This window comes from Zosterops lateralis (genome assembly GCF_965231275.1).
Source record: "Zosterops lateralis genome assembly, chromosome: 8".
Classification (NCBI taxonomy): Eukaryota; Metazoa; Chordata; class Aves; order Passeriformes; family Zosteropidae; genus Zosterops; species Zosterops lateralis.
This window is the reverse complement of record NC_139768.1, coordinates 24656675-24683080: the sequence shown is the minus strand read 5'-3', so window position 1 is coordinate 24683080 and position 26406 is coordinate 24656675. Positions and strand designations below refer to the sequence as shown.

At 40.8% G+C, this 26406-nt stretch overlaps 1 protein-coding gene across 1 annotated transcript in view; it reads left to right on the top strand.

Moving 5' to 3' along the window:
- The window catches only part of CPXM2 (carboxypeptidase X, M14 family member 2), a gene marked incomplete at its 3' end in the record, with an annotated part of 66038 nt that overhangs the window by 29856 nt on the left and 9776 nt on the right, over positions 1-26406 (top strand). The window contains exons 4-10 of the mRNA XM_083866273.1: positions 11104-11188; positions 11474-11624; positions 18760-18848; positions 21488-21611; positions 22535-22731; positions 23557-23736; positions 25524-25821. Of these exons, the coding sequence (XP_083722399.1) occupies positions 11104-11188; positions 11474-11624; positions 18760-18848; positions 21488-21611; positions 22535-22731; positions 23557-23736; positions 25524-25821 (1124 nt within the window). The remainder of the gene's footprint in view (positions 1-11103; positions 11189-11473; positions 11625-18759; positions 18849-21487; positions 21612-22534; positions 22732-23556; positions 23737-25523; positions 25822-26406) is intronic.

Below are 26406 nucleotides of genomic sequence, written 5' to 3'. Positions count from 1 at the left end.
GATGGGAGAGATGGGCCTGGCTTGTGATGAATACTTGGATTGTTCAATCACTTCCTTTTTAAGGAAAAGCACTTCTGAGTCAAATTTTTTTTGCTCATCTGTGAATTCTGTGATGGTCACTGGGAGTCAAATCTTTCTCCTCTCTTTTTTTAAGCCTGTAACAAGCAGAAACAGGCTTTGAACAAAAAGTCCTTGATTTGAGGTGTCCTTCCTTTTACCAATCAAAGCAAACACGTGGGCTTGGGGACCGTTGCTGTCCAGGTACCTCGGTCATTTCTGGGAAATCTGAAATCATGGAAAAGTGTTCTTTTGCCACCATAAATGGGCAAATCTGCTTAGATCATCCAGAAGATCTGCAGATGATGAATTTCACAGAAAAAGTGGAGCCCAGCTGTGAGAACCAGGACTTCTTTTTGATTTTTACAACGAAGATATCCAAAAAATCTGGAGTGCCACAAGTACTGGTTAACAGGAATAAAATCCAATGCCTTGAAAGTGAGCAGAATATCCATTGCTTTGGGGGAGAAATAATATATGTAATTGTTCATATTGCTGCCAATACATCTTCCAGTTTTGAGAACCAAATATCTTTAAACAACTGTTGAAGGCTGCAGAATGAGACACTGGAAGCATCACTGTGGAATTGTGCCATGGATTTAAAGCAATGATGTGGTAGTTTAAAATATGCACTCTCTTGACAGAGGGAATGAAACTATTAATCACTCTTAGCACTTTGGCAGGAATTTGAAAAACAGAGCAAACTTGTTTCCCACAAACCAAACTCTCTTCTGATAATTCAGCATCATCTTTTGTTATCAAGAGAAAACCCACATGTCAAAATAGAGTCAGTGTGTGCTGACAGTGATATGAAGCTTCAGGCTGTGTGAATGCAGAGGATGTTTTGGTTTTCAGGAGAGGATGTGATGTTGCAGTGAGTGAGATGTGTTTTCTAAAAATTAACCTTTCAGTCGTGGTAAATTGTGAACTATCACCGCAGGCCATGGAATGACAAAATGATAATAATAAGAAAGAGCATGGATGAAATGATCTGGGCAGAAAGTTGGAATTCTGCAGCAAAATTATGAAATTTTTAGAGAAAAATCAAAACAGACTTGCTCTCAAGTATGTTTTCTTTAAGGTCTTTCAGCTTCATGAAAATATTGAAGATTTTTTACTTTTACACAAGATATTTGTCTTCAGTAAAAAAAATGTTGGGGGGATGTCTTAATTTTTCAGGTCTGATTTGGGTAGAGGTTATTTCCTGTGTCTTCCAGAATTGCAACAGCTCTTAAAAGATTTGAGGAGACACGAAATCAATGGTGTTGCTGGCTGGAAGGAATGACTTTCATGTATTGCCTGGCTCTAAACTGACGCACTTTTAAGCTGGTGACTAATTTTCATTAGTGCTGAAGAAACATTTTAACTAGAAGCTGGTGCAGACACCATTGCACACTCCCTGCTGTGTCACTTGTTTGATTTCCCTGTGCTGCTCTGTAGGGACAGCAAATAATAAATATCCAGCAGATTGGATTCAGTGTCTGATTGTGCTTTTGCTACAGACAAGATTCTTGTAATTGAATAGGGGAATGATTTTGCAATTTTTTTTGGTAGTACCCCCTTGACCTCAGCCGTCCCTGTGTGCAGTGTAGCTCTTCATGATGCCCCAGCATCCCTTTTGACAAACTGTCCTGAGGGGATTGTAGGTCTGTAACAAGCTGGGTGCCTTCCAGAGATACAGTTGAGGATAAATTTAGGTCAGTGCAATTTGCCTGCTTGCTTCTAATTTTGGTGGTACAGCATTCTGCCCTTTAGTTACAAAATGGATGTGTTGCCCCACATTTCAACTTCTTGCTGCACTCATTGGCAGTTTCTCAGAAGCTCAGATTTGTTTTTTTGGCAGTCTCTATGGCAAGGGGGTAATTTCCTTGCTTGCAAGGCAGTAAAAATCAGAGTCACAGAATCAGTAAGGTTGGAAAATGCCTCTAAGATCCTCAAGTCCAACACTGCCAGGGTATTTCCAGCTATTCTTGCTACTAAGGTCATGGTCTCAGTAGTAGCACTGGCTTCCTGAAGAGATACTCTCGTGAGCATCTTCAGTATTCCAACAGTAACAGGGGAAAGAGCAGTGATAATCCTTCCAGTGACACTGTGGTAGCGTTCAACAAAGTGGAGTGGATATTCACAGGTATTTCGAGCTGTTACTACAATGTAAGAAAACAGGATTTTGCACTGTACACATGAAGGGTAGAAATTCAGCAGTGCAGTGCTGCTGGTGAGAGCAGAGGAGAATAAACCCTAAACCCTGCCCAGCTCACAAGTACAACAGACAGAGTTGGCACTGACTTTCAGAGCAGTTCCTCCTGTCCCCACGCAGAGGCTGTGAAAACACGCCCTGGTGAAATTCAGCAAGTTCAGTGGATATGTCTCGATGTTTTGTCCAAATCATGTAACAAAACAAGCAGCTGCTGTGTGCAGACTCAAGGAATTCTGGTGCATTAAATCAGTGCAAACTGTTATTTGCTCTGATTGGGTAATAGGACTGCAGGGATTATTGCAGCTTTCCCAAAGTCAGCCTCATGGAGTGAATCTTTCCAAATCCATAGAAATCGTATCAAGTGTATTGATGGGAGTTATAAAACAACCTGAACTCATTGCAGGAAAAGCTCCCTTGGGATAATAATGTCATCAGCTACATGTTAAATTAATGTTTATGATGGGTTTACCTAATAAGTTATATTTTCTCTTGACTGTGCCTTGGTGAATCCTTCTCATGGGCTTTCATAAACCAGCCTTTGGCAGCTGCACCTCCAGGGCTCTCCATCTGTTGGTTTCATTTCAGTCCCTGTGATGCCTTAAGTTTGAGTTTTCATGTTTTTCAGATTTTGTGCTGCCCAGGGCTGTAGTTCTGAGCTTCATATTGAGTGCCAGTCAGCTCTTCACAGAGCAGGGAGACAAATGAAATCCTTTTCCTGCTGGACACCAAGGACAATGGTTACAAGTATTCAGGCCCAAAAGCACAAACAAGGGTGGACTGAAGGGAGGAACAAGAAGGATGGGACCTCATAATCTGAAGCTGTAATTGGACAATTAAACCCCAATATGCAAATGGACCAAAAATTATAAAAGCAGGAGACCTCGTAACTGTCCATTTTGTGACCATTTTGGATCTACCTTGGGTCCTTAAAGGCCTTTTAATAAATATCTACTTTATTCTCCATCTCTGTCCAATCTCTGTTCCAGGTCAGCCTAATGGACAAGGCATCAGCTGTGCCCTGTTGATTTTCCAGCTGAGTTCTTGTCCCCTGCCAGGATTTTGTCACAGCCTTGGTCACTCTGATGAGCACTCCCCACCTCTCCTGAGCTCTGGGGAACTGCCTTGGTGACCAGCTCTGGTGATCCTGTGTGGGTGGAGTGCTGACAGCACACCCAGGGACAGATTTATGCTTTCACAAGTCTGTTTGACAACGATGTCAGAGCTGATGCTGTTCTGTTGTGGGTCTAATTTGTCACGGGGATCCTCTGCCTGAGCCTCTGTGACTCACTGGGAGGGAGCAGGTCACTGCCACCCCCAGGGACAGCTCCTGCCTGCCCACTCTGCACTCCCAAAGGCTGCTGAGGAGTGGACAGAGCCTGCCCTGCACACTGAGGCTCATTGGGGATGCTCAGAAAAGCTCAAAAGCTTTTTAACCTCCACAGAAGGGACTTGAAATCAAATGAGCTGAATCCTTTTGGAAAAGGCAACTTCCAGTGAATTTCAGCATCTGCTGCAGCAGATTACTCACACTTACTCATCACAGCCTGGACTGGTGTGTTTGGCACGTGCACCATGACTTGTTGCAGTGAGAATGGTGGGGTGAGGGTCAGGTTGGGGTCATCAGGCTCCCCCTCTACTTCTGCCCTTCCCAAACCAGTGTCCCTTCCACGCTTGGCCACCTCTCTGTGGGCTTCGAGAGACCCTTCAGCATTGCTGCAAATGTTCTCTCAGCTGTGGACACGAGTGGCAGTGTTAGTTTGCTGGTTACTCTCAGGGCCTTTCATTTTCTTGTATTTTAACATTCACAAAGTTCTTCTAAATGAATTTTAAATTTTCACGAATGAGGCATTGCCTGTGAAGTCTGAGTTTTTCTCCTCAAATACACGACTGATTTACAAAGGTAAGATAGGCACAAAAAAGAATAGAAAATGAAGAATGCCACAAAAAAGGGGTTCAGAAGGAAAGACATCACAGCTTGGTTGTGGTCAGCAGGTGCAGAGGATCTGGTGCAGAAAAAATTCAAACTCATGCAGATCTTATTGCAAAGAGTGGCCCAAAATGAGGGGTGTTAAGACCAAAATGTTTGGGGCAGAGGATGTCTCTGACCCTGGCACCTTCAGGCATTACTGGCTGAATTACAACAGCAAAAAAAAAAAACACCAAAAAAAACACAAAAAAAAACCCAAAAAAAACCCAACAACAACAACAACAACAACAACAACAAAAAAAAAAACCAACCAAACAAAAAAAACCCAAAAACAACCCACAAAAAAAAAAAAAACCAAAACCAAAACCAAAAAAAAAAACACAAAAAAAAAAAAAAAAAACACAAAAAAAAAAAAAACAAAAAAAAAACACCAAAACACCACCACCAAAAAAACCCCACAAAACCAACAAAACAACCCGATCAACAGCTGGCACCAGATTTTCTAGAAAGTCATAAAATTCTTGTAAAAACCTGGCTATAAGTTGCAGATGTTGAGATGGAAAGGTATTTGCAACCCCCAACTCCTGTTTATTGAGTCAAGCTTTGAAAAATCTGTGCTGAATTCAGTTCAAGCAAGTGAAATTCTGGCTCTGAGCTTTTCTTCATAGGGCCTCCAAAGAGATGGATTTCACAGCAGTACATTCATTTCAGTCAGCCAGAAGCAATTTTAAAAATTAAACATTCAAAGATTTCAATTATTAAAAAAAAATACCCTTGCTGGCTAGTCAATCTTCATCTCCTAAATCATATTTATTTTAATTAGTTTGCAAAACTTGCTGGGCTACCTGTGGTTAGCCTGGGCATTTTTTGACTTGGTTTATTGGGAAGCTGTTTGGCAGTGGGTGATTTAAAATTTTATCAGCATAAATATTATTATAGAATATTAATATTAATGGTTTTACATTTAATTGCATGAGAGTACAAATTAATTTTTCAAGTAGAAAGCTATTTAATTGCCAGCATGCTGATTCTGTTGCATGAGTATCATTTAGTATAAGGCTTGTCCAGCATTTTTTTGGTATAGAGATTTTGCTATATCAAGTATTTTGGTTTGTGAATTTATTAATTATTGCTGGGTAGACATTAATTTGCCTGGCTGGTTCTATTTTATATTAATTTTCAGGGTTTGTATTGCAGATAAATCAGGTTAGCCTGACAGCAGAAGAATAAAATGCTCAGTTGGAGCCAGGTCTGTTGTAGATGATGTTCATGGGAGCTCTGCTGGTGTTTGCTGGTCTCATTCCAAGAATGTCAGAGAATCATGGAATAGTTTCGGTTGGAAGGGACATTAAAAGTCATCCTGCTCCAATCCTGCTGCCATAGGCACCTTCCATTGTCCCAAGGTACTCCAAGCCCCGTCCAGCCTGGCCTTGGACATTTCCAGGGATCCAGGGGCAGCCACAGCTTCTCTGGGAAATCCATTCCAGTCCCTCCCCCCCTCCCAGGGAACAATTCCTGCCCAAAATCCCATCCATCCCTCCCCTCTGGCAGTGGGAAGCCATTCCTTGTGTCCTGTCCCTCCATCTCTTGTCCAAAGCCCCTCTCCAGCTCTCCTGGAGCCCCTTCAGGCACTGGAAGATGCTCTGAGGTCCAGTCCAGAGCCTTCTCTAGGCTGAACAACTCCAATTCTCTCCTTTCCAGACAGGAAGGTGCCCCATCCCTTCAATCTTCTTTGTGGCCCATCTCTGCCACTCTGGGCTTGGTCTTCACCAGCCCCTTAAATCACCTCTTTACCTCAAATCATCACATGGGGTTTCCTTGATATGGAAAAGCATCCTCAGAGATGAGGATCAAAGCGTTGGATTGATTTCACTTGTTGCCCATTCAGCTTTCCATGACTGAGAGGCTTGGCCTCAAAATATTACGTGTAGCAGATGCTGCTCAAACAGAATAAACCCAAACAGTCCCAATTCTCAGCTGATCCACTGCCTGCTGGAGCCTGGGCAGAAAAGCTTGGCATCCCTGCACTGCTTCCCATTCAGCACTCATTGTGTGCTCTCCTCAGCTGGGGTTCAGCCTTGGGTCCAACACACAGAAAGAAAAGTCAGGATATTGTATCAGGGAAGGCACAGCTGGAAGATGTTTGGTTGTTGTGATGCTGCCCATGCTCTTTTTGCCTATGCTCAGTTGCCTGATGCCATGGTTAGATAAGGAAAAGCTGATTATTGGGACAGGAACCTGCCAAAGCTGTAGGAGATCTGCTTTTAATTCTCTGCTTTGATTCAGGTTTACTCTCTCTGTCCCTGGGCAAGTTATTTAATCCCTCAGCTTTTCTTTTTGGATGAAAATGGAAAAGAAGGACATTTCCATGCATCACAAGAAATTGAATTTGAAATTGAAGGTGTTCAAATAAGCTTTGTCTAAGGCCAGTGCATTACAGATAAAAATCAAGTAATTAGTAATAATTCAAAAATCCACCACATTAAGTGAAATTGAATCATATTTTGATTTTTGCATTTACTATCTCTAAAAGGAATTGATTAATATTGTCAGTGGATGCTGAGATTTTTTCAGATAGGCTGCTTCTGAAGAGATAAGGCTGCCATAAATTTTCAAAGGGATTATTTAAAAAGGATGCACCCCAATCCCAAGGTTCCCTGTCAGACCTGCACCTCGTGCTCTTTTTCCTGCATGGAGGAAATCTGTGAGGCAGAAGTGGCACTTTGTGGCAGGGGGTGATGAGCTGGGGGTAACCTCAGGCACTGGTGGATTGTCAGGCAGTGGTTTCTGCATTGCCTTGCCCTCTGCCAAGGGCATAGTTAATGCACTCTTTTCTGAATGCTGGCCTAGGACTTCCCTGGAATTCTGTCTCCTCAGCTTTATAAACACAAAAAATGTCTGTATTTTTCTATTAGGAGTGCAAAGGTAGGTCCTGGGAGATTTTATAGAGTGAAACCAGAAGAGCTTCTCTAGAACAACAGCGGGGACATCTTGAGTCTTGGAAGAATTACAGCTTTCTTTCAGCCTTCTTTAGACAGCTTTATTGTTCAGTGCTGATGGGCCCCAAAACGATTGGATGTGACAGAAATCCCTGTCTGCAAATCCCAAACCCCAGGAGGTGGATCTTGGTGTCACCAGGTAATCACACAGATGAATTTCCCCAATACTTCTCCTGGCACAAGGCTTTGCTTCAGCTGCCGTGTTCCTCTGATGGATGACCACAAAAAACCCTTTAGATTTCTGTGCCTACATGAATAAACCAGGTGTTCATGGAACTCCTGGATCCTGGGAAGTGCTATTCCTGCTGTAAACAGGCAGGAGCATGTGTAACACACCCAGCTGCTTCCTGGGGTTAGCAGTCCTTCCATGCCACACATGGGTGGGAAAACTGCAGCTCTTGGGAAGGTTTAGTGAGTTGGATGCTCTTGTGCTGGAGCTGTAGAAGTGTCTGGGATTTGAGGATATTCAGCCAAAGCTCTGCCAGTTTTAGGCTTTGTGATTTTTTTTCCAGATCCTCTGACCACAAGAACACACACAGAGTTCCCCTTCCCCAGCATGGGGTTTTTAGGGAGAAAGTGTCATTTCTCAGGGGTGTCTGAATTTACAGGCACCTTCTTAATATTACCAGAAGCTGTTTTTATTATGGCATTGAGGGAAAAAGGGGGAAGGGTTTCAGCCCCAGGAGACAGCTTTGCATGTAGTGCCAGTGAGAGAAGGATCCAATTCCCTGTGATGTTTTTATTCTGCTTCTTCCTTATAGGCAAACACAGTTAATAGTGTATGGTGTGCACCTTCATATATTGCACTGATTTACCTCGTCATGACCCTCTGAGGTCTTTCTATCCTGCCAGTGTCCAAGACTGGATGCAGTCCATTAGGATTTTAATTGCGTTCTGCTTCTCCATAGCACGTTACTTGTTGCCACTCAAGATGGAAAATGTGCAGGGCTGCTTGTATATGTTTTCCTCTGGGAGAAGTTTGAACTTTTGTAATAGTAGGGAGTGCGAAAATCAAAATATGTTAAATAAAAATCTCAGCTTAGAAATACTACTGTGGCAGCAGCGTTTTCTCATGCCAGTAAAGCGAGGTTGTTCTTTTGAAACATCCTATACGTGCCTTTCTTACAAATTTCTTACAAAATCTGTTACAGTCTGTCCACGGTAGTTGTGGTTTTATCTGACTTTAGTGCTCTGTTTGAATTTCTTCTGTGGATGTTGAGCAATGAATATGGATGTGTTGTGTTTGCCCTCGTAATCTGATCTGTGCAGTTGAAGTGAGAAAAGTTCTGTAGTACTTCAGAAGCAATGATGTTATTTGGTTTGTGGCGTTGCCTCTTTTGGTCATTTAGCCTGATTTTGAGAGATGGCCAAGAATAGTAAAAAAAAACAATTATGCAAAGGCTATGCAAAACCCCCAACAAAATGAACAAGGAAATAAAATAAATAAAAAAACAGCAAAAAGCCCAATATAATTTTATGTGCACTGAATATGTAGACTACCACCAGCAGCCTCCTTCAAACCCAGGAGTTTTGCTCTCAAGCTTGTCTTTTTCTAGTAATTAAGAAGAAGCTATTATCCTCTTTTTTAGAGTTTTATTGTTGGCCATTTTATAGAATGATTTGAACTGGAGGGAACCTTAATGCTCATCTCATACCACCCCAGAGACAACTTCCACTTTCCCAGGCTGCTCCAAACCCCAGTGTCCAGCCTGGCCTTGGACACTTTCAGGGATCCAGGGGCAGCCACAGCTTCTCTGGGCACCCTGTGCCAGGGCCTGCCCACCTTCACAACCAAGAATTTCTTCCCAACATCTGATCCAAACCTATTTTCTTTCATCACCCATGTCCTGGCACCCCATGTCCTTGTCTCAAGTCCCTCTCCTTCCTTCTTGTTAGCTCCTTTACTTGACAGGAGTAAATCAGCCTTTCTTCAACTTAAGAATACAGAGAAGCTGAGGGAAGAAAGTTCTTATGCCAGAGTCAGGAGAAACTTATGCTGAACATGCTGAAGTCACTGTTTATTTTGTTGTGTGTCATTTATCATTTTACAGCCAAATTCTAGAGAAGTGCCAGCACGGCACTTCTGTGCTCTCCAGTAAATCTCCTACCCCAGGAGCCCTTCCACTGAAAGGCAGACAATTAGGATTTTCAGAGTGCTGCTAACTTGTTACAGTTGTTTACCAAATACTAAAGTTGTGTGCATTACAAGTGGTAGATGTACCCTTCTTTTCATTCCCATAACAAAAAGTTGTCTGCTTGGCAATAGTCAAGATTTTTCCATTTAATCTAACATGAATGGCAAAATCTATTCACTGAAGGAGGCTGGTGAAAGAGTTGCAAAGGACTGGTTTAGTGTCTAAAACAGAGCTGGGTTTGTTCAGTTGGGTTTTTTGGGTTTGTTTCAAAATCTCTCTCTCTCTCTTTTTTTTTTTTTTTTTTTTTTTTTCCACTTTTGGGAGCATTCGTATAGAATGTCCAGAAGCGATTTTCCAAATCCTGCTAAATATTTTCTTTGTCTTTAGGTGTGTAAAAAACCTCAGCTGTCTGTTTTGTACAAGGCTTGGTGAACTGTTGGTTTTACTCTTTACTCTTGTTTCATCCTTGTCCCTTTTTGGTCTTCACTAGAAGCCTGACTCTCTTTAGTGAGCACATAAAGGCTGGTTTGTCCCTTTAAACACAGGCACAGTGGGTTCAATGGGGGGGGGGGGGGGGGGGTGTGTGTTCAAAGGTAGTTTGCTATTATTAGTTGATTTTAAAAAGAAAAAACAAAGTTGTATTTGTATAGGAGCAGTACAAGGGAGAGTTCTTAGGTGTGTCTGTCCTTCCAGGTACTCCTGGTCTCCAATTTTTTATGCTCTGCTGCTTCTCCAATACCTGCCCTAAAGTCCCCTTTTGTTCTCTCCAGTGCCAAGAGCTTTCCTAACCCTCATTTCACTCCCAGCCATGGGGCTGGAGCTTAGCTAAGAACCTGTGCTGAAGAAGAGCAGCTCCAGAGACCTTCTGGTTGCACATAAATAGAGAATTTGATCATCCTGGACTGATTTCATGGTACAAATGTTCCTCCAAGCCACAACTCTCCTCCAAGTCCCTGCCTGCTGAAACCAGGTGTTAGGGGAGAAAAAATAAATCACTGCTGCTCTTTCTGAGTAACAAATGTGAGAGGAGAGCTGGGCATTCTCCAGCCTTCTCCATCCCTGTGCACACATTTCCACAGGTAATGCCCAGGCAGTGTGAAGCTCCATAGCTTTGATCCAGAATATAGGAAGCAGCATTTTACTTTTCCTCGTATTCTTCTTTAGGTGGATCCAGATGAGGCATGACTGAAGTATTTAACTTTTTTAGATGAAAAGGGATTTTGCTGTAAATGAGATAACATTAGAAAAATCAGCCTTTTGGGGATTGATCAGGATATTGTAGGAGTGCAGTAGTCCTGTGATCAATTGTCTCTCTGTCCCTATGTCTTGCTAATAAATACAAGAATAACTGCAGGCACCAGTTATTCTTCTATTGAAAGAAATGGAAATTTTGCTGTTTGAAATTCACAGATGTTTCATCCTTGAGGATTTATTACTTTTTTCCCCATCTTCTCTGATAATAACAGCAGAACTAATAAATGTTCTACCGCTGAAAAGATGATCTTTGAACACTGCATAAATCTGTTCTAGATAAGCCATTTATCCCAAACTCTGCATATCAAAGGAGAGGAGAACAGCACGTCTCTCACCTCCTGGAATCCCAGAATATTATCTCACCAGGATTTTGCTTCTATGTGCTAGGATTTTTGAATAGTCTGTTGAATCCAGACTGGCATGACTTTGCCAAATGGGATTTCCACTGCTAGCAGCCTTATAAGCTTGATTATATTAAATAATGTGCAGTCATTCTAAGTTATGAAGAATAACATATTTATTCTCTTTTTCAAGGAGTAACTGGGTGACTTCTTACAGAGTGTTGGTGAGCAATGACAGCCATGCATGGACTGCAGTCAGAAACGAATCTGGAGATGTGGTGAGTAGAATGAAACATGTTTTGTGGGGAAGAGCAGAGGTGGGAGCACAGGGGCTGGCCACAGGTTAGTCAGCATCTCTCAGGGGCCCCATGGATTTTAAGAGCAAATCCCCAGGTACAGAATTGTCCAGAGGAATGGGGGTATTGCCATCCTTGAAGAGCAGTTCTGGCCTTAGCCATCATCGGCCTGGACCTGAAAGCTGATTTTACATTTCTGTTTAGCAAAACCACTGAGAGACAGTCAGAAGCAATGACTTTGCCATTTCCCCCATTTGTCCTGCCCAGATTTTTGAAGGGAACAGCGAGAAAGAGATCCCAGTGCTGAACATGCTGCCGGTGCCGCTGGTGGCGCGTTACATCCGCATCAACCCCCGCTCCTGGTTTGAGGAGGGCAGCATCTGCATGAGGCTGGAGATCCTGGGCTGCCCCTTGCCAGGTAAGGAGAGCCTTTCTTAATTAATGTTGGCGTGGCTGCCTGTGGCAGGACTCAAAACATCTCATTTCTTTTTTATATCTTTGCTTTTGGTATGATATTTATCTTTAGTGAGTAGGGTTATGCAAAAAGAAACAGAAATATCTGCCCAAGCCCACAGACAGTATCAGGATAACTTTCGATATCAACTATCAACATAGTATCTCTCAGTGCCTTTATTAATAAAACAAGATTGTCTGGATGATCTAACAAGATTTTCTTTGTTGTTTGGGCTTAAATGCAGTGCAGTAAATCTTCCTGAGTACACATGCACAATGGAGACAACAGGATTATGTACTGGGATAGGCACTTGCAGGTGTCTCAAGCTTCTAAGGCAAGAAATAACAATTATATAGCCTGATTTTTAGTTTTTAATTTTTTTTTTAATATTATATAGGCCATAGGATTTCCCTTAAATATTTTGAAGGCAAATCCTGTTGCTGAATTAGAGCTTAGCTTGTAGGGAGGAGGGAGAGGAGTTTGGGCTGTAGGAAATTTCCAGGATATTTCAAGTGCTATTAAATCCAGCATCATCCCTGGCAGATCAGAAGTGAGGGGAAATTGTCCTATGCTATGCAAGGCCACTTAAAAAAAAGAAACCCAAACCCATTCAATACTGTGAATTCTGCCAAAGCCTTGATTCTGCCAGGCACATTGTGAGTAGTCTTGTGGTGGATTTATGTCTTCATTTCTGTGTGTACATGTATATAAATATTTTAAAAACCCTCTTTTCTCAAGTATTTTCTACTTATTCCACACCTCTCATCTTTGTTGTTGTTGTTGTTGTTGTTGTTGTTGTTGTTGTTGTTGTTTTCTTTGATCTCAAATTCTGGGACCATGGAGATTTTTTTTTTTCAGAGGTCTGTGAACAGTGTTTTCAGAAACACTAGAGCCAGAAAAAACCTGCCTTTCCAGAGACTTTCATCACTGCTTTTACTGTTCCTGCCTCTGTTCAGAACTTGCTGCCTCCAGTTCCTCTGGTGATGTAGGGTCTTCACATGCCAAGCAGACACAGCTTGATTTTTGTCCTTTGGATATTTAAACACTCAGGGGGGAAAAAAATAAGCAAAACTGTTTGGGTCATGGAAGGGATAATTCTCTGCCAAGGAGAAGTGTGGGGCAAGCATTGTCATAAAATTTAGTCTGTAGATGTGTTATTATGAAACACTGAAATTCAGCAGCACACAGACAGCTGCTGTCAGTGGGTAAAAAATACATCCTGGACTTGATGGCAGTGACCAAAGGTGCCCTGTGCATGTGAATTTCCCTGTTTTCGGGAGAGTTCTGGTTTCTTTTAGCTGTGGGTTTAGAACATTGCACCTCTGTGAGTTGCTTATTTCCCATTGTGATGGGCAATTCCACAGACAATATTTCCCCTCAGCTCTTGAAAGGACTCTCAGAGAGCAATGATTTATCCTGAATTCTTGTGTGGAACTGCTCTCTATAAACCAGGGTGTGAGGAAAGGAACCTTTTTTCAGCACCACGACTTTTTACTGACACACAGGACACACACAGAGGTCTCCAGGGAATGACAGAGATGGCACCCAAACTGTTTTGTAGGGCAATATGTAGGGAAATTCTCATGATCCCTTTCTGTCCCCTAAAACTGCATCTAAACAGGAAAAAGCAGAAATGTCAGTATTTGGAAAGGTGATTTTTATGAAGTACAGCAGTTTTTTACCCTGGATCCTTACTGGCTTTACACCCATCCAGGCCCAAATCCTGCTTGGCAGTGTTGCCATTTGTTACCCTTCAGCTTCACGGGTCTGTGTCAGTGGGTGAAGCTGGGAACACATCTCCACTTTCAGCACTGTCCTGCTGAGTGCTCTTCCAGCTTTTCACAGATCGTGGATTCACATGGAAACAGCATCAGTGCATCCCCCTGGTAGTCATTTATTGAGTTAATTGCCCGCAGTGGCTGATTCAGTATATTCCTGAAAGAAAATACCAGAATCATTCATTGAGAAACACAATGGGAATGGGGTGTGTTCATTCAAAATGTAATTGGACTGAAGAACTAATAGGTTTTGATAAGTGCTGACCCATCTTTTTTAGCTCAGAAAGAGCTGGCATTTCTTTCTCCTTGTTCATTTTGCTCATCGCACGCGAGGCGCCGGGGACAAAGCTGTTCCTCAGGTTCCAGAGGCCTTTCCATGCACGTTTCCTTCCTGTAGGATGAGACTTTTTTTTTGCAGCTCCCTCTGAGTGGGTTCCTCATTCTTTATTGTTGTTATTTTGCTCATTCTGAGTCAAATATCTGGATGGTTTGGCCGTGGGAGCAGCGACTTTGACACTGCTGCTCTAACACTCTGTATTGGCTGTGGGACTGGAAATCAATGGCTTCTCTTTCCTGACAGGGTTTTTTTTTCCATAAAAATGACCAAATTTCCTAAATTTACCAAAATCAGGAGATGGAGCTCTGTTAGTTCACATACCTCTAGCCTTTCCAAAGCCTGGGGCACGGAGAAATACCCCAACTAAAGGAGGGTGGAAGGAAAGAAACCCATTTTTTCATAACTCTCAATTTCTTTTCATTTTCAAAGAAGACTTTTCATGTCTTCTAGACTTGTAATTTCAGGGTTTATGCGTTTATTAATCTCTGCATATATTAAAACATTTGCATTCAGTCTGTGCTCTGTATCAGCTTTCCATCAAGCAGGCTCACAAGAGAGAGTAATAAAGGAATAACGAGAAAGGATAAAAGAAAACGAGAAAACCTGAATAAGATCAATATTCTAGAAGTTGTTAGCCCTGTCAGAATGAAATGGAAATGGTTAAAGGCAGCTAGAACCCATTCCTGTGGGTAGGGCTCTGTCCATAAAACCTGCTGCCTGTGGTAGATGCACTAAAAATTGGATAAATCATGATAAAACACTATTTGGACAACTGAAACAGAGAAGTTAGGCACTATTTTATAAGATAATTGTAATTTTTATCAGTGAAATGCTTCTATTTTATCCATAATGTACAGTTTTGTTGTAGCTTACGCTAGTTTGGACAAAAAAGCTTTTATAGACTGTTATAGTAACTCTAAAAAAAATTTAAAAAAAGAAATTAAAAAAAAAGCTGTGTTGTCCAACTATGTTAGTGCTATCTTTGGGCAACAGAAGGGATTTGCTCTTTCACCGAGAGAAAGACATTTAAACCACTAGCATTTAATTCCCTCTCCACTTTCCAAAAATGCTGGTATTTCCATAGAAGGAGACTGACACACACAATCTTTTGCACTTGCCTCAGAGGGCTGGATGTGCTTTCCTTGCCTTCTCTTTCTCAAACCAAAGGAAGGTCAAAACGAAATTGCATGTGATCAAAAGCACCCAGAGATTGGAGAAAGAAAATTAGTTGAGTTCTTCATACATTTATTGATTTTGTGGAGTATTCAAGGCAAGAGACAATTCTTTTAATGGAATGAATTTGTGATGAAATTTAAATTTTAATAGTTCTTATATAGGAAACTATCACTGGTACCATGATTATGTCATTACTTTGAACCCAAGATAAAAAATGAACTTTAACAGCTCTGTAAAGAAGTACTGTTTTGCAGTGGCTTCAGTCTTATTTTTACTGCTTGTCTCTTAGTGCCAGGTTACCTGGTCAAGTCTAGAGTTGTGTTCATTTGTTGATAAAAAATGTGACTTTCTACAAGTATCTTTCATTATAAGTGGTCACGTAAACAGCATCTACTTCTGAGCATAAAAGGAGAAAAAGAATAATTTTATAGTTGAAAAATATTCTTTCATTGATGTTTTCATGTGTGATGTTAATGCTCATGAGTAATGCTCATGAGGCTGCCATGAAATAGATCATCTGGAAGAAAACTTAGGATCACCTGATGTGGCTGCCAGCGGATTTATTTCAAGATTACACATGTGCTGTCTGTGAGATGTTCAATTTAGTGAAGACAAGTCAAATTCACTTAAGTTACACGGAAATTAAAAAAAACCCCAGTCATATGCGAAATAGCACATTGGAGTTTTGAAGGCAGTCTAAAGGATTTAAACCAGAATATTCTTTTTATCAAAAATTGTTCTGAATCACTGGGATTGCCTTCATCATGGCCTACATTTGGAGCACCACTTCTGAGAAACTGAAACCTGCTAAAGAAGCATCAGGGCTTCACTGGCTGAGGTGCTGTAAAGCTGTAATAAGTGAGAATCTCTTTTTTTTTCATCAAATGCTGAGCAGTTGGTCCTTTCTGGTACTTTTTCTGGGCAGTTTTCAGAGCCCTCATGCTGCAAAGTGGTTGGGAATTGATGCACTTGGGGTTCTGGGGTCCCCAGCACAGGAAGGACATGGAGCTGTTGGAGAACATCCAGAGGAGGCCTCAGAGATGATCAGAGGGATGGAGCAGCTCTCACATGAGGAAAGGCTGAGAGAATTGGGATTGTTCAGCCTGGAGAGGAGAAGGTGTTGGTGTGATGTAATTGTGGCCTTCCAGTGCCTGAGGGCAGCTACAGAAAAAATGGAGAGAGACTTTGGGCAAGGGCCTGGAGTGTCAGGACAAGGGGGAATGGATTCCCACTGCCAGAGGGCAGGGCTGGGTGGGATATTGGGAAAGAATTGTTCCCTGTGAGGGTGGGCAGGCCCTGGCACAGGGTGCCCAGAGCAGCTGTGGCTGCCCCTGGATCCCTGGCAGTGCCCAAGGCCAGGTTGGACATTGGGGCTTGGAGCAGCCTGGGACAGTGGGAGGTGTCCCTGCCATGGCAGGGGTGCATTGGATGGGCTTTAAGGTCCCTTCCAGCCCAGGGCATTCTGTGGTCCAATGAATCCATGATTTAACAGCTTTAACCACTTGTCCATCTTTACAAAGAAGGATGATGGGAACAAGGTGTCTCTACCAGCAAACCTCATTAACTCTACTGCTGATGCAAAGAGAGATTAGTGGTAGAAAAAGCAAATATGTCTCTCTATATAAATGGGAGTGCCACAGTTTTGCAGAACCTTTTCTCCTTGGAAGAAAGACAGACTTTCTCCAGAATTTCTGTGAATAAATCCGTATGTTTTTGTTACAAATCTTCTGTGGTTTGAATTCCTCAGCCTCTTATTCTCAGTTTTATTAAAAAAAAAATTGTCGAAGTGGACCCATCCAGCTGTGCACAAGCCTTGTTTGCCTTCGTGCATTTTTAGCTTTTAATGTTCTAATCTGTATTCTTGCTGCAGCAGAAATCCAGAGATCCAAGCAGGCTACAGCAGAGCCTGGCAAAATATGAGTGTTGATTCCCTAGGGAACTGTCAAATTGAGCTCTGTTGTTGAGGAAGGGCCAGAGATACAATCATTCTCACTGCACAATTTTTTTAAGTTTCCACCAACTCTACAGCATTCACAGTCATTCCCATGATATTAGTGTTTGATGTATGGAAAAAGAGCCAGGCTTTGAAAGGAATGGGATTAAAGTATCAGGGGGAAAAAATCGGTTGCTGTATATTTTGGCTCGTGGTGATACAGAAAACCTTCAACATCCTGGCAGTTTTATGATGTTTATTTTTATATTTTTATAACGTGGGGATATTTTTTCAATTATGAAGATATTCTGTGTGGCATTTAACACATTGTCTCTTTTAGGAAGAAGTGGGTTTTTTTTTCCTAAATTCCATTTCATATCCATCAGTACATTAATGAGTAATTTCTACAAATTAACATTGATTTTGATGAAACAAGTTTCTTTTTGGACATTTTTTCAGTCATATTTGTAGAACAGTCTTCAACTGACCTTCCAGCATCTCTGCTGTACATTAGGAAATGGAAGTGGAGACAAGGATGGGTCATGTTACTGTGAAGCTTAATGAAACTTGCATGTTTCATTTCATAAATAACTTAAATAGTGCAAAAGACTCAAAAATTTTTAGAATTTTATGGGAATATTTAGTGGTTTTAATGCCAGAGATATGAAACTTAAAAATGTTATAAAGTATTTTGCAGTGTTGTGAGTTTGCCATAATTTCATTAAGGATTTGTTCCTGTGGGATGTTAACTGCATATTTTTGCTACTCAGAATTGTTTTTTCCCCACCCACCCCAAAAATGTCACAGCTGACAGGTGATATTGTTTAAAATATTTTTTTTTTCTCTAGAGACATTGTCTTTTTGAATTGCAATAAGACAGGGTGATATTTAGACTTTTTCACATTTCTCTTTTCCCCCAATAATTTTAAACCAATGAAGATGATTTTGTGTGAAGGGAAACAATTTTTCATTGAAGCCTGACAGCCACTGGCTTGACAAATGATTACTCAAAATTCCAGACATCCCAGATGTGGCAAGTTAAGGAATGTGTCTGATGTTTTCCAAATAGACTTGTTTGTCTCTGAAAATAAATCATAGTAGATTAGGCTAGGAGCACATTTATCAGTAACTTCAAAGCTGACCCATTAACAGTCTTGGCCTGATTGTTGTTTTTTTTTTTTTTTTTTTCCAGGTGAAGGGCCTGGAATGTCAAGGAGACAAAATATTCTTTTCTGACCACATATCCTCCTTTGATACTTCAAAATAAACAAACTATAAATAGTATCCATAAATAAGCGAATATGTAAATTTTTAAGTAACAAGCACCTCTGACTTCCACAAGAACTCTTCTGGAAGATAATTAGGAATGTTTAATGTGCATGGTTTTTCCTTTCCATTTTTTGCAAGCAGTGCATAGACTTGGAAAATACTCACCAAGAAAACTAAAATTCCTTGCAAGAGTAAATTAATCAAGTGGACACAAAACATTTACCGTGGCTTTTTCCTCTAATTTGGTTTTTCTTCCACTCTTTTATCTTGTATCTGACTCATCATTTCTCAATGACTTTTCCCCTCCTCTGCAGCCTAAGGCTGCCCTTCTGCTTTTCTGTTGAAGTTTAGTTTTTTGTGCAGAGGAGCTGCTGTCTGGAAAGCTGATGCTTCTCTGCCTTTGTTTGGATCTGTATGAATTGATCTGTGCAGTGATTAGAAATATTTAAAATTGGTTGTTTCTCTGAGTTTTGCTTTTGAAAACCTTTTTAAGTACACGCACGACGGTGGAATTCAGATTTCCACGTTCCTTACATGCATTGTGCTAAAGCACTTTTATATTTGAAATCCTTAAGCACGTGAAAACTCTTCTGTTTCTTTTCTCAGACCCAAACAATTATTACCACAGAAGAAATGAAATGACAACCACTGATAATCTGGACTTTAAGCATCACAACTACAAGGAGATGAGGCAGGTAGGCAAAGAGGCTGGACTGTGATGGGGGATGGATGGGTCCAGGCTTCTCAGCCCTGTGGAATCTGAATTCCACTTCTACAAAATATTATTAAACTCTGTCTACAGTATGTTTTAAAAATCTTTTCCCTGTTTTAATCTATTAGAAGAAGCAGTCCAATAAAGTCCCAATTTGTACATAAACTAACCTGAAAGAGGTGACGCTATGTGGCAGAGGAAGTATTTTCATATAATGTGCCACTCTTTTTCTTCTATATGTATTTGAGACATGAATGACAGTGGTTTCTCCTTCTAGATTTTACTCTGGTTTAGCCATCAGTTTTCTCATATATTTCAGTGGGTTTGGATAATCAGAATAAACTCTAGAGTCAATTCCATATTCACAGTTGTGAAAATCACCAAAAATTCACCAGAAAAAAACCTCTGTTAGCATAATTTTAAATCTACCAGCCTTGTTAATCTTGTCCCCTTAACTTCAAACAGCCAGCCTTGTTCTTGGCTTTGTTATTGTTTTTAATCTTGCTTCATATCACCACAGACACAAGTGTGGGCTGTCCTGAAGAAATATTTCTACCCACTTTCTCTTCAAATATAAAGATAATATGTTTGGACTTGATGTGTGTGATTCACTTGCCGTGTGCTGGATTTTCAGTGTATTTATACTGCATGAATCACCACTGGGTTTTATTGAGCAATTGTGTACTGAGTCACACGTTTATTTTGGTAGAGATTTCATGGCCTATATTTCTTAGCCCAAAGATTAGACGAGTAGGAACTCAATTGGCATAATTACTGCCAGGAACAATAAAATAAAATGTATTTATGTTGTTGTTGCAGAAAGGCAGGTTGGTCAGGTTGGAAATATCTTGGGGAAGAAACCACAGCCTTAAACGAGAATGTTTTTGCACTCTTCATACAAATGGAAATTCCGTGACTGTAGTAGAGAATTGTGAACTGTGTGCTCTCCCAATTTTTGTTTTCTTCTGTATCAAAATAGTTAATTTTTTTAGAGCTCATTGGATTTTAATTGCTGGTGGGCAGAATATTGTGGATTGCATTGCAACAAGTCTTACATTCCCAAAACTATTCTCAAAACTTCAGTGCAAAATGGAATAATAACTGCCAGAGTCAGTTTCTTATTAAAAACAAACAAACAACAACAATCAAAAACATCCCCAACCCCCAAATACATTATTGTCACTTTGCATAGCTACTTCACCACCAACCATCTTAGAAAAATGCTGGTTTTGAAGTGATTTATTATCAGCACTGAAGGAGGAGGAGATGGTGTTCCTGGGCCATGTTTTGGAAGCATTACATTACATTGCAATAAGTCAAATATTTGTGAGAGGGAGGAATTTTCTCAGTGTCAGGTAGTTTTAATACAAGTCTATGGTTAGGAAGATGAAATTTACAGCTCCAGTTTTCTCCTTGTAAAAGAGCATTCAATATTTTTCTTCCAGTCAGTAGGAATGCTTGCTGTATCTTGTGTGCAGCATTGTTTTACAGCCCAAAATATTTATTATGTGTTCATCGCTATGTATGTATTTGTATATAGTTATGTGGCACAGGAAACTGGTACATCTTTGATGTGGGTATTTGAGTACAACCTTGTCTTTGAGATAACAAACCCAGATCAAAGGTGAAATATTGTGCCATTTGTAGGAAATGGGAATGAGAAGATCAAATATGTTTGTTGTCAGCATTGTATTTCCATGAACTCCATTGCATTACATGTTACCTAAAGAGTCACAGTAAATGTTACTACAAAGGCTGTAATGCAGGAAAAGTTCTTTGACTCAGAAAATAATCACATGTTGGCAATTAAAGAGATGATGGGGAGCTTACTGAGGCCAATACAAATATTTCCACTGAATGTAATATACTTTGAACTTGGTTCTGGGCCTTCTTCTCACTATTAGTGAGCATTTCCATATTTCCAACCACCTCTCTAAATTGATGTTCCTGGTGTCCTGTGAGCACTGCAGTGCCAGACACGTCAGAAAAGCTTCTGCATGTGGAAGTTTCAGAGTCAGGAGTTCCTCTGCTGGGTTTCAGAGGCAGCCCTGAGACAATGGGCTCACATTCCCTATTTCTCAGCTTGTGGAGCTACATGGCTGCAGCAAAACATCAGCCAGCTCAGTTTCCTTCAATATGAAGAAGGTGTGAGGAGAGAAATTAGTAAACACAGGTCTGAGTCAGTAACATTATTTATACAATATGGTTTTAGCCTTTAGCTAAAATAGAACTGCTTTTAATGCAATATCTCTACTTGCTGGCAGAGTGAAAAAAAATAATATTTCTATTGGAGAAAATGTGGCAACCTGCAAAATAAATGCATTTCTGTGCACTGACACCCTGGGTCACCTCGAGTCACCTATAGTACCTCACAAGTGTGGTTGTTTTAATTACTCTCCATTATTTTAATTACTCTCCATGGCAGAATGTCTTAAAAATGAGATAGCAGAGCTATAAATTCATGAACTAAACATAAAGCTTTTACAACTAAGAAGTAATCAGAGAAGCAAATGAAGAGTTTGTGCCACATCCAATTTAGAATGAACCAATTCATAGTGGATCTATTTTGATACTGCATTGTCTAAATATGTTCTCTTTTTTTCTCTTTCTTTTTATTGGCAGTTGATGAAAACTGTGAATAAAATGTGCCCAAATATCACAAGAATTTACAATATTGGAAAAAGCTACCAAGGACTGAAGCTCTACGCTGTTGAGATTTCTGACAACCCAGGAGAACACGAAGTTGGTTAGGATTTTAGTCTTAACTAAATCTGTTGAAAGGGTGTTGGGATTTGGCTTTTTTCCCCCTCCTCTTCCTCTGTATCTGCACTAATTACCACTGATGGAATTATATTCATGGCAGCAAAAATTTTAAATGTATGTGGGAGGAACCTCAGCGCTGTATTTCTAAATTGGGAAGAGGAGGGTGAGCACAAATAGAGGACATTTTGAATGTGAGATCAAATTCTTTAATGATCATTCTACACAGTAATAAAATAAAAGTGAATTTTAATACTAGAGGGTGGATTTTAGTAGTGGGATTGATGTAGCTATGGATAGAAAGTCACCTTTTTTATGTGGGATGAATGCATTGCAAGTAGGGACAGGCCAAATTTCCAATTAATTTTTCACTCATGAGGTCTGGGGTTCAATTTCCTATCATGATATAATTCTTCAGCATAGAAACTCATTCAGTCTTTGGTCCTTCTCACTGTGATAGTGCCTGGTACAGCTGTTGGAATAAAGGAATTTTGTGCTTTGCTCTATCCGTGATGACATCCCTGATAACGTGTTTAGATAGTTGCTAGGAAAATTCTTTTTTGGCTAAGTATTTTTATACGACTTTTAGACCTTCAAAACTGTTAAAATCTATCTCTAACAAGTTGAAGTTGTGAGTATAATTATAGATATGTTTAATCAAAAATGGGTTTCAGAGGTTTTACACAGTGGCTTTTGATATCACTAATACATAAGCCTGTTCTAAAATAGCAACAGAAAGCACTTTATTTCTCCAAAGTGACATTTCCACCTCTCATCTGTGCAGCTGAAACATTTCTCCAACTCTCCTGAAGTGAAATGCTGCTGATTGACATCAATGCCATTTGATAGAGATTTGATTTGCCGCTCTGATTACAACTCTGCTCTGTGGGTTGGATTTTTTTTCCACAGGGGAGCCAGAATTCCACTACATTGCAGGAGCTCATGGGAATGAAGTGCTTGGACGAGAGCTAATCCTTCTGCTGATGCAGTTTATGTGCCAGGAATACCTGGCTGGGAACCCACGCATTGTGCACCTCATCCAGGACACGAGGATCCACCTGCTGCCCTCAGTGAACCCTGATGGATATGACAAGGCCTACAAAGCGGTAATTAAGATTATGAACACATCAAGGAATTCTTTTCTTTCCAGTAGATGAATCAAAAATGCTCCTCTTGTCATTATTTTCTTCAAAGATCACAAGCGATCAAACTTTAAAAATGAAAAGATGGGCGCATCAAAGTAAGCGCAAACCATCTTGGGAAGAAGCTGAAACAGTATTTGATGTGATGTTGGCTAGCAGGAAAATGTACATGGAAAGGAGGGTCTCAAAGGCTGCCAGAACAAACCATCCCAGGGTGTACAGAGCCACGGGAACACCATTATGGAAAATGGAAAATTCATGCAGTCTGTTTCTCACGAGAAACCAAGCTCAGGACGTGAAAAGTTGCATTCCTCCACAGCTGAAGTGTAATAGTGTGCCTTTAAGGAGAGCACAATGTGTTGGGTATTGTAATAATTCAGTCTGGATTAAGACAGACAACCAGGAAAAATTGTAGGGGCTGGTCAAAAGTACTGGAAAACCTTCCAGAGCAGTCTGCAGAAGACTGGAACGGGAAAGTCAAAATCATAGTCATAGGAGGAAATGTGTGCTGTCTCCATTGAGTAATACATTTTGGCTAGCCTCAAGTAAAGTTTCGTGGGTTTTCCTTCACCTCATTCAAGATTTTATACAAAATTTTTAAAAAAGCACCCATTACTTAATTCAGTTAATTAAATAATTAATCTTCCATTTCTCTGTATAGAATTACCCCTGGCACATTCCCAAACATTCTGCAGGGGCTCACAGGTTGTGTTGTATTCTGAATGAACATTGATTTTTTTTTTTTTTTTTTTTTTTTTTTTTTTTTTTTTTTTTTTTTTTTAATCTAAGGGTTCAGAATTGGGGGGCTGGTCTTTAGGACGATGGACTCAGGATGGCATTGACATCAACAATAACTTCCCTGACTTAAACTCTCTGCTCTGGGAGTCAGAAGATCAGAAGAAGAGTAAAAGAAAAGTTCCAAACCATCACATCCCAATCCCTGACTGGTACCTGTCTGAAAATGCCACTGTGAGTAAGGCCAGGAGAGGGGACACAAAGGCTGGGATGTGCTGAAAGAGTGAGATTTACATTTCTCAAGAAATTAATAACCTGAGAGTGAAGCTCCACACCTGATCTAAGGCAATAATTCCCTTTATGTGAGCGGAAATAAAAATGCATCACAAAATGACCATTTTCCCCCAGGATTAGAGGCAGGTCTTGAGGAAGAAACTGTTTCCAAGAGGATTTTCTCTTCCTTCAGCTATTGCAAGAACCTGGAGGAGTGAATATCCAACTTTTAGGTAGCAGGATAGATGAGGAGAAGCACAGCATGACTTTGGCCACGTGGATCAAGCTTCTCCCAAGTTCTGTGCCATAGATGAGCTCTTTGAAAACTCGCTCACAGATTTGTCCTGGGATTTTCTAGCTTGCTCTTACTTGAAATGTATTCTTATCTCGATAACATAGCACAGATCAGGCATATGCAAACCCAGTGCTGCAACTTATGTTAAAGTCATTTATTGGATCGTAGTGCCAGAAATTTAACTTATTTTGGCCTGACCTTTTAAATATAATGGCAGCTATTAATAGCAGCTTCACTGTGGCAATTTTTAGTACTTCAGAATCACACAATCATGGAATGGATACAGTTTAAAGGGGCCTCTGGAGATCAGTCCAATTCCCTGCCAAGGCAGGGTCACCTGGAGCAGGTGACACAGGAACACATCCAGGTGGGTTTGGAATGTTTCCAGAGAGGAAGACTCCGTGACCTCCCTGTGCAGCTGTTCCAGTGCTCTGCCACCCTCATGGAAAAGTTCATCCTCATGTTGAGATGAAACTTCCTGAGGTGAAACTTCTTTTTAATTTATTGGCATTATTTCTATGATTTAAACCCCTTATTTTGGAAACAAAAAGAGGAGGAGCAGTGTCACCATCTGACACTTCTGTCACTTCCTGCTCTTGGCCTCACTCGACATAGATGTTCCTATTCCATAAATTACTGACATAAAGATTTTTCATTCCATAATGACATGAAGGTTTTGTTTGTTCTTGAGGGATGTCTGTGACCTCCCAAGGATGGCTGACAAGCACTATAATTTAAAGAAGAACTTCTCCTTGCCCACATCCCTTCTGCTGGCTCCTCACACTCAGGAACACTGAGCCTGGTCTGCCTTTGAAACAGAGTTTTGAAAAATAGAACTATGAAAGATGTATTGTAGTAGGACCCACGAGGGATAATTTTAGATGATTGGCTTTAAGGCTTTAACAGCATTGTGTGGCAAAAGCTGATAGGCCAAGAAATGCTTATAATGTATTGTAATTAGGAAATAGCTTGGCTTCTAATTGAGATGGCATAAATTATAACATCTGTATTGTCTCACCCTTCACATGAGACTGAAGATGAAATAAAAGTTTTTAAAATGCCTTGTCACAATAGGGTTATAAAGGTATATAAATAAAGATGCTTGACTCCAGTCAGAAGGCAGTAGAAATAAGAAGGTTTTATTTACAATTTATTCAGCTCTTTTATGACATGCTGCACTAAGAAGGTACCTTATTGGTCCATAGGACTGACACCTCTCCTATTAGCTAAGTAACAGAAATAGCAATTGTTGTTATAGGAAAGAAATATTGTTTACACAAGGTTGTTTTGGGAAAAAGAAAACTATTGAAAAGTTTCCCTTAAGAAGAGCTAGCAATTCTTAGACTTAGAAAATATCGGGTCCACAACACCTCTCAGTTGCCCCATCTCTGGGTCAGAAAAGGCCATAATCCAACACAGGCTGAATCAGAGCCTCCATGACATTTTCTCCCAGGTGGCGGTGGAGACGCGGGCCATCATCGCCTGGATGGAAAAAATCCCTTTCGTGCTGGGTGGCAACTTGCAGGGGGGAGAGCTGGTGGTGGCCTATCCCTACGACATGGTGAGGTCCATGTGGAAGACCCAGGATTACACACCCACCCCAGATGACCACGTGTTCCGCTGGCTGGCCTATTCCTACGCCTCCACGCACCGGCTGATGACGGATGCCAGGAGGAGAGCCTGCCACACCGAGGACTTCCAGAAGGAGGATGGCACTGTGAACGGAGCCTCCTGGCACACCGTGGCTGGAAGTAAGTGGTAGAAATGATGCCTTAAGTTTTAGCTTTCGTGTTTTTCACATTTTGTAGTGCATTAGTGTATAACCTGTGGAGGCCCAGGGGCCTGCCAGGGAGCCTGGGATCAGCCTGACTGAGAAAGGTCAGCAGGACTTCACCCCTGGTAAGCCAGGCCTTGGCTTCAAGCCTTGAGAAACATCCATCTAACACAGGCTGAGCCTGAGATCTCCTCCCAAGATCCTTTGGAGTTATTATGTTAACTAGTTCAAGTTCTTCTCCTCTATTGGTTACCTGTGTTCCATATATGCTATTGTTTCTAGAATGATTCACCCTCAAGACTATATATTGTTACCTCTCCCTTGTTGCTGGTCTTTGGAGTTTGTCCCTATACTGTATTCAGCTCCTGGGCATCATCTCTATTTTTATTTCTCATTAAATTAATTTTTTGTGGGCAGGGCAGGGGGTGGAACTCCATCCTTCCTGCTCCCTTTTTCTTACTTTGTGCTGCATTCACCCTGAAGTCAGGAGACTCAAAGATTTGTTGCAGCCACCCTCACTGCAACAATAACTCTGAACCTCATATAAAGTGTTAGCAAGTTC